General features: G+C 40.6%; 1 protein-coding gene across 1 annotated transcript; it reads right to left on the bottom strand.

Annotated features, from left to right (window-relative positions):
- Positions 1–2,429: 2,429 nt before the first annotated feature.
- On the bottom strand, positions 2,430–8,083 carry ncam3 (neural cell adhesion molecule 3). The gene is made up of 17 exons (XM_076081372.1): positions 8,023–8,083; positions 7,450–7,521; positions 7,100–7,291; positions 6,771–6,908; positions 6,391–6,534; positions 5,987–6,104; positions 5,657–5,811; positions 5,340–5,473; positions 4,941–5,076; positions 4,645–4,812; positions 4,393–4,512; positions 4,101–4,103; positions 3,835–3,962; positions 3,565–3,733; positions 3,169–3,355; positions 2,936–3,070; positions 2,430–2,472 (listed from the first exon to the last, which is right to left on the bottom strand). The coding sequence occupies exons 1-17, from the start codon at positions 8,081–8,083 to the stop codon at positions 2,430–2,432; spliced, it is 2,103 nt and encodes a 700-aa protein (XP_075937487.1).
- Between the last annotated feature and the right edge of the window lie 385 nt (positions 8,084–8,468).

Below are 8,468 nucleotides of genomic sequence, written 5' to 3'. Positions count from 1 at the left end.
AACACGCCTGGTCATGTGCTTCTAGTCAGGCAGGGGGCGTGGCCAACGCGTCAGTATCACAGCACTGAGGCAGATAGAGCTGCTGCTCAACATCAACACTGTCTGCTGTAGCTTTGCATGAGACTGCTTTATATTATGGAGACTACTGTTATGCAGGACTCAACTTTATATTCAAACATTTGTTTTAAGTGTGTCTCATATTTGCACGTGTCTGTGTATCGACCATTACTGTTTCTTCCAGGTTTAACTCTGCATAATGAAGCAGTGGAGAAATAAATGTTGAGATACTTTGTGCCAGAATATAAAAATACTCCATCACAGATTAAAAAACTGTTACTGAGTCAATCAAATTAAATAAAGCCCTACTTAATTAAAAACAGTCACTGGGAGAATATATTGTTATCATAAGAATATGCTCGGTAGGTAAGTATAACTCACATCAGATACTTAATATTGTGCTGGGTTGTTTGAATTGTAACAATCCATGTGTTATAATCTGATTGTATGAAGATTAGAATAAGCACAGTAATATAAACTACAGCTGTCAGATGAAGAGTAAAAAAAGTTAAAGGTATAAGCTTAAAATAGAAATACTCCAGTCAAGTACAAGTGCCTCAAAATCGCACTTAGTCATGGTTGTCAATGTCTCATTTGAAAACATCATTTTGATAAAAGTGTTAAATGATATAATGTGTCACGCACCCCTCAGCACCTTCAGAGTCTTGATTGCCACATCTTTTATCACTCACTCTTTAATGACGGTTGCAAAGGTTTTTGTGTGACATCTGGTGGAGGAGACGGCATGGCAGGAATTCTGGAAATTTAGAGTTCAATGGGCAAATCTGGTGTGACTTATCCAAATACAATTATTTAAAAGTTAAAACATTCCAAGTCCACTGTTATCAATAGCCGTTTGCCTTACTGTTTAAATGTGAGTCAATCAGGGAAATAACATAACCAGGAAAATACACTGATAGCCGTAGTTTTGGACAGCTTTGCCAAATATTCCAAACCTCTCAATTCAAATTTTTACATTTTTGACAGCCCTTAACTTAAAGACCTTAGCTGTAAATTATAATTCTACTGTATGAGATGAAGAGGCTAAAACATTAATTTGGTGAGCACCATACGCCCACCCACCAGCCCTCCTTTTCCACCCTGTTTGTGATGGAGGTTTTGGTGAGCACAAAAGACATAAAGCTATTCTACAGTCCATGTTTTTATCAAACACAAAGATGTAATGACATGTGTATGTACGTGTATGTACAGTGTACAGTGTTTAATGCAATATTACATCAACACTTCATTAACATGGTCAGGCAATTTGCAAACATGACATAATTATGTCAAAGTATCTCAAATCAAAAAAGCTGCAAGTTAAATATTTGACTTAAAACATTTTCACTTGAACATATTTGATTACTGGAAATATAATGACTCTAAAAACAAAATAACTTACAGCATTAAAACATTTTGTTATGTATATGTTTTACATATCACATATTATTACAGGTACTTTAAGGAAGGTTCTCGTAATAAAAGCTGATTTTAATTAGAGGTTCCCTACATGGCAAGTGTCATTTTCCGACCGTTTATAAAGTTCATCCAAAAAGAAGTGCTCAACAGTTAAGTTGGTTACAAAGTCAAATATGGCTTCAAGTTCAAAGCCTCTCATGATGTATAATAATAAAAATATCTCTCATGTATGGTTTGAAAACAATACATATTAGTGCATGGTAATTATATAAAGGTTAGATAGGTTAAGTTAACGCTGAATACAGTGTTAAATACAGTGTTATTTGATTTTTAAAAATATGTTTACGCTTACATAATCATCAGAAGAGCAGCCACAATGCATGTCGATAAAAAGTGAAAAACACTTAAAAGATATATATGAAACACATCATTAACAGAGGAATATTTCCAATGCATTACACAGGATATCATGATACAATAACAAATAGTAAACAAATAAAACACGACCATGTGTATGTGTACAACATTCAAAATGCAGAAGGTAAACATTTTTGTGTGACTTTTAGTAAATATAGCAAACAAAAAAATTATTTAAAACACCAACAAGTTTACCCTGTAAAACACAGACAACACGATTACCCTGTAAAATGAGACTTTGTCATTTGAGCCAATCTAAATCAGAGCGCGCAGAACAACACAAAAAACACAAAATGACATCACCCCCTGCCTGCCTGTGTCAGTCTTCATATGAACTGGAAGCTGTGAGATTTCATGCCATCCTCTCACTCCAACAGCACAAACGCCTTTCCCATAGCAGTTGTATTGAATGTAGAGATCGCCGACGTTCGACTCAGTCATTCATACTGAGTGGTTGTTTGATATCTTCTCTTGTTGTCTGTACATCATCCTTGTTTTCTCACACTTCTTCTTTCTTGTTTCTCAGGTTTCTGGCCTCATGCGTTGGCGGTGTGCACGTCTCTGCTCGCCTGCTTTTTCCTGCGTGAAAGAAAATAAGACATTGGTATAAAAACATATAAATGTAGATCAATCATTTACTCTGTGGTAGAGATTTGATCTCCGTGCGCTATAGTCTGAATGAGCAGAAATAGCCATAAGACAGAGTTTTATCATTTCCTCGAGTCAAACACTGTTGTTGCCAGAGTGCTGTGCAGACAGATCGAGGAGATTTTCAAGGAGATTTTCTTCATAATAACTACATGTAGTCTTTGATTTCAACATCGATCTCAACATCAAAGTCTTCAACAACCTATTTCTGTTCCATTACACATGTTTTACAACATCTCTTAAAAAAACATTTATGGAAGGATATAATTGGGTTTACAGCTCATTCCTTTAATTGTCTAAGGATGGAGAACGCTTTGTTATCAGAGTGAAAGGAAACAGCTTACAGCGGGTGTTTAAACTTAGGTTTGCTGTTTATGGGAATGAATGAACATACTCGTGTTTGGTAAGCGGGGCTTTGTCGCAGGTGATCTCTGTGAGCAGCCCCCCGTCCTTAGTGAGTGTCTGCACCCCCGCCTCCGAATGTTGCACGCTGCCTCTCGGAGTGGATATACCCTTCAGCTTCACTTCTCTGCCGTCAAACAAAGGGTTTGAAATATGATGATGACAACATAATGACGGACAAAAATAGTGAAAATATACATGAATACTTATCCAACACCTACTTACCCGTTGGTTCCTTCTCCTTCTCCAATCATTTGGTGGCCTGGGACTTTCTGTCCAAAGACTTTCACAGCGATGGACATGAGCAGGCCGCAGCGATTTCTGTAGCAGCAGGTGGCGTCTACCACCAGGAATACCACCAGGAAGATCACCATCACGATGATAACCACATGGCCTTTGGTCATGCTGCTCACTTTGACTGAATGAGGGAGATGAAAGAGTCAAGGTGACCGAACTGAAAGTATGACAAACACCTCCATTGTGGCAAGCAACACGTTTTTTGTGAGTGGATCTGTCACGCCACAATGACGAGGTGCAGTTAATCTCTATTTGTGTCATCGCTCCCAGTTCATAGTTTAGGCCAGTTTAAGTGTATGATATAAGGAGTGAAAGGCCACATACCAGGCTGATCTGCAATGGAGAAGTTGAACATGGCAGGGATAGAGGAACCATTAGGGTTGATGGATAAAACTTCCAGTTGATAGTCTGAGCCGTAGGACAGATCTTGAAGGGAGACAGAGTCAGCATTGGACGGCAGCTGCATCTCTTTCCACTCACTTCTCTCTTTATCCTGAGAGAGCATATGGAACGAAGGATGAAAGTAAGGAAACAACACAAACAAAAGGAGAGATTCATTGAGAAAGGCCGAGACAGGCTCACGGGGTCTCTTACCTGTCTGTATCGTACGTCAAAGTGCAGCAGAGGAGTTCCACCATCATCAGTCTGTTTAAGGGGGACAGAGAAGGAGTTGCCCTCTACTTTCATCTCATTGGACAACAAAACAGGGCTGTCTGGTTCACCTACGGACAGGAGGCAAAGAGAAAAGAAAGAATTTATGACCAACTGATGAGCTTCCATGATATAGACAAATATATACAGGTTGACTGGGCATGTCAGTTTATTTCTTCATTGTTTAGTGGATCACTGTGGGTACTTACCTCCTGAGGATGGATCACAGGGGATTAAATGGTGTCATCAGCAGCATGAATGAACGTCAGGCAGCAGATGACGGTTGCATGGAAGATGAATAAGAAAAATGAGTGATGGCAGATGAGGAGGAAAAGCCTTGCTTGCAAGACATATAAACACTGGCATGCAGGAATACTTGCACCTACACTAAACATACATTGTACATCATGTAAATATGTATACAATGCTCCACACATATGATATATGAATGTGGTGTGTGTTGACAGCGATTGTTGCTAATGTAGTGTGTGTACCACTTACGTAATCCCTGGGTGCGGACGGTGTTTTTGTCTGAGAACTGTCCCACTCCCACTGCATTCAAGGCAGCCAAACGCACTGTGTACAACGTGTACGGCGTGAGGGAGGGGATGGCTAGAGGATCTACAGAATGATTAAATGTGAGGTGATGGTATCAGCAGTTTAAAGTATAAATGATTCACTCACTGATCTGCTTTTCTCCTGAGAGTCATGATACACAACTATAAAAGCCCCTTTGAAAAACAGATGTTTTACCTGAAGCTGGGACTGTGATCTCCTTCCACTGCTCCGCTGCACTTTGCCTCCACTGCAGGACGAAGCTTGTGATCGGTGTTCCTCCACTGATGGGTGGGGTTTTGAGGGAGAAGAGGACTGAGGTTAGTCCAGGTGAGACTGACAGGTAGTGAGGCGGACCAGGCTGGGCTGTGTGTAAGGAGGCAGGTCAGAGAAAGATAGAAACGTGTAAGTGTCATGGTTATAAGTAAAGATTAAATCTACTTTTCCTCCACTCAACTTTTGTCTCAAAGGCGAAGACAGACAGAAACTCTTACTGTGTATTGCAACGTCTCTCGATGCGTTTCCAGAGGTGCTGACAGCCATGCAGGAATATATTCCACCATCAGAGGGCACTACCTCATTAATCACCAACGCACCATCAACAACACGGACAAGTCCAGAGGTAGAGTCCTGACAGAGGGAGGCACAAAAGGAAATGTCCAATCATATATTGGACCAATTTTAAGTCTGTAAATGCTCAAATATAACGTTGTTGGAGTAGCTGAACAGTGTGGAAAGTCAACACGCAGCAACAGTAACATGGAGTTAACTAGACTGGACTGTCAGAGCTGTAGGGGCTGAAAAATACTGGCTACAAATGTCAGATTGATTGAGACTGGCAGCTGATGTTGTATATGTGTGTGTGTGTGTGTGTGTGTACCATAAACTCTTACCAGTGTGCGTCCGTTGTGCTTGTTGAGCCAGTGTAGCTCAGGCTGAGGATGGCCAGAGACGTTACAGGACACAGAGACTCTCTCGCCCACTGATACACTCTGCTGCTCTGCTGACACAAACACCTCTGGGGCCTCTGAAATGAAACATCTCATGTGTCATGATAGCACAACAGGATACAGTAAACATGTCCCCAATAGCAGGTTCATGTAGGGATTATAAATTCATTTTTATTGTATGTCGTTGTTGTTTGTTGTGTTTTGGTGATGTAATGAAGTTATCAGAGGGGTGGAAAAATATCATATGAAATTGAACTTACCATAAACATGTAGCATAATGGTGGCACTGCTCTCAGCTATCTTGTTGGTGGCGGTGCAGATGTACTCTCCGTAGTCGGCCCTGGTAACAGACCTGATAGTCAACTCGCTGCGGTCGGAGTTAAACTGATGATGTGAAGGGTCGAACGTCGGCGGCCTGGGAGGAGGACAGGAAGAGCAGAACACACAATGAGTAATGCTACAGGGATTTGTTATTCATATGGATTTTAAACACTGGGGCATGTCATGCAGATATTTGATATTGCCAGAGACCACACACACACACACACTAACACGCACACGCACACACCTCTCCCAAAGTCAGGACTTACATGATCCAGGTGATGTTGGGTTTTGGTTGGCCGTCCACCGAACACACCAGGGAAACGTTGGTTTCTGGTCCGGCAATCACTGTTTTCACCACTTCTCTCAGATGCACAGAAGGAGGAGCTGCAGGAGGGAATCACATTTTTTATTCCAAATCATGTATTGTTAACACTTCAGTTTTATTATGGCATCATTATGCCTCAAAGCAAAATTAAGCCATCCCTAACCATAACACTCATTGGCACAGTTGTTACCCACATAAGAAAGGATCTTTGGGTCATAAACTGTCTGTCACCCCGTGACCACTATCGGGTGTTTCTTCACTATCACTATTCTGAAAAACGCTCTATAAATAAAATGTATTATTATGATTATTATTATATAATATTCATGTGTAAAAGAAACCGACCATTGACAACAACGGAGATGGAGAGTTGCCGTTTGATGGGCCTTCCTCTGATCTGAGCCTCACACACGTACGTCCCAGCATCCTCTCGCTTCACATTTTCAATGAGGACTGAGTTATTAGACAGCCGATGCACACGCCGTCCTGCTGGAGTCAGAGATGGCAGGATAGAAATGCAGAGACAGACAGAGTGATGGAAAGATTAGAAAAATGGTAAAGAAAGAGGCAAAAAACACAAAAAGACAGAAAAGAAAGTTATGTTGCTGCATGAGAGTCCAATATTCAGTCATGTCAAGTTTACAAAATGTGCAAAGCTTTTTTGTAAACTATGAAATAACCCTTCAAACATCAGGAGACCTCCGTGCCCAGGGTGCTGGTCCTACCATCAGAGGAGATTTCTTCTCTGTTTCTGAGCCAGTGAACATCTACAGCTGGCTGGCCGGTCACCAGACATGGCACCAATCCATCTATGCCGTTCAGAAACTCATGGTAGGTGTTGGTGCTCCCAAATGATGGACCCTCTGACAAAAGAAGAGAATGCTTAAGATGCTTACTTTCTATGCAACACAGCAAGAAAATGAAGGGTATCATCATCAAAATGTGGGTTGGTTCGTTAAACAATATGCTGAATATTACCAATTTCTATTTCCTAGCTAAATAAAAGATTAGTTACAGTAGACAGGTTCAGCAACAACTGCCATCTGTTACGTACCATAAACATACAGCTGTGTTAAAACGTCATCTTTGTCTTCGTTGTCGAAATCACACAGACAGGTATATTTGCCCGCATCCTGCATCGTAGCCTTCTTAATGAACAATTTAGAAGAAGACTCATCTATCTTTGACACCCCGTCTTCCACGTCATTCCCGTCCTTCTTCCACATTATATCTCCCTCTCCCCCAGCTAGGACAGGAGAGGAGCAGCAAAGTAGGAAGAGACAGAGTGAAAATAAATGCTTTAACATGCTTACTTTGAAACATCTAGAAGAACTTTTCAAACTGAAAAATGTCATTCACATGGACGAGCTTCATTAGTCAGCAAATTAAATTGAAATGACTCACCTTTACACAACATGAAGATCTGTTCTCCCACCTCAATGTCTAGCTTAGTGGTAATGATTTCCATCTTTGCATCTAGAGGAGGAGGAGAAGAGTTTTGTTTTTCTTTTGCACCTGTTTCTAACATTGAGTTGATGACAAAACAGTTTAATTTAACATCCACATTGTAAATTCTTATGATTACTAAACTTACTTTGGCAGAAATAAATTAACAACAAAAATACAAATTCACTGACAGTAAATATAATTATTTATCCTTTTTAAACATAAAAAATGGGCTGAAATAACACATGTAGCCATGTTGACATTATGACATAATGTCTGTTGAAAAATAACAAAGTAGGTTATGGTGCAAAAAAGACAGATGTGGTTTGAAGCATCTGACATGAAGATCATCTGAACTAAGGACATCAGGACATCTAACTGTTATTCCTGCTTACACTTTAAATCACCAAGACAAACCTACTTTTGCTCTAAGTCTCCATATTCTAGCCATGCAGTGTGTATTAAAACATATCATTATGACTCTGTCTTTCTTGTAGAAATCTTAATAAAGTCAACAGATCTTACCTGTGCCGTGCAGCAGCAGCAGCAGCATCAAGGCCATCTTTAGGATGACAGCTGATTGCTTCATCATGTTCACCCAGCTGCTGATTGCCAATCCTGTATGACTTGAAATCAAAACTCTGCAGTTTGTCTGTTGAGTCTGAAGGTTTTCCAGTCAGCACAGCTGGACAGAATGCCCAAATACTAGTAAAAAAATGAACCTCTCACCTTAAGTATATGTGACTCTATATCACACTGACAAGCAGACACCTGTTATTTCCTAACCACCTAACATGAGCATGATAGGGAGAGGGTCCGTGTCAGAGGTTATATAGGAGCACAAGAGCAGAGGAGATGAGAGGAAACGAGAGAGGGGTGGGGGAGAGAGGGAGAGAGAGAGAGGGAGAGAGAGAGAGGGCGAAAGCATTGCTCTCTCATCCTCCTTTAACCCCAACCAAGTTACTGTTGGAGAAATG

The sequence above is a fragment of the Anarhichas minor genome, unplaced genomic scaffold, assembly GCF_050575085.1.
Source record: "Anarhichas minor isolate MPS153535 unplaced genomic scaffold, ASM5057508v1 ptg000080l, whole genome shotgun sequence".
Lineage (NCBI taxonomy): Eukaryota > Metazoa > Chordata > Actinopteri > Perciformes > Anarhichadidae > Anarhichas > Anarhichas minor.
Note: the sequence above shows the minus strand (reverse complement) of the source record. Positions and strands in the feature narration are given on the sequence as shown.

What these genes read in the sequence shown, in the direction of transcription:
- ncam3 (XM_076081372.1), bottom strand. Translation starts at nt 8,083, where the DNA reads ATGATGAAGCAATCAGCTGTCATCCTAAAGATGGCCTTGATGCTGCTG. An exon ending in CCCAACATCACCTGGATCAT is followed by an intron (nt 5,812 to 5,986) that starts GTAAGTCCTGAC and finishes TCCTCCTCCCAG; the next exon opens with GCCGCCGACGTTCGACCCTT. An exon ending in GATCACAGTCCCAGCTTCAG is followed by an intron (nt 4,513 to 4,644) that starts GTAAAACATCTG and finishes ATCATTCTGTAG; the next exon opens with ATCCTCTAGCCATCCCCTCC.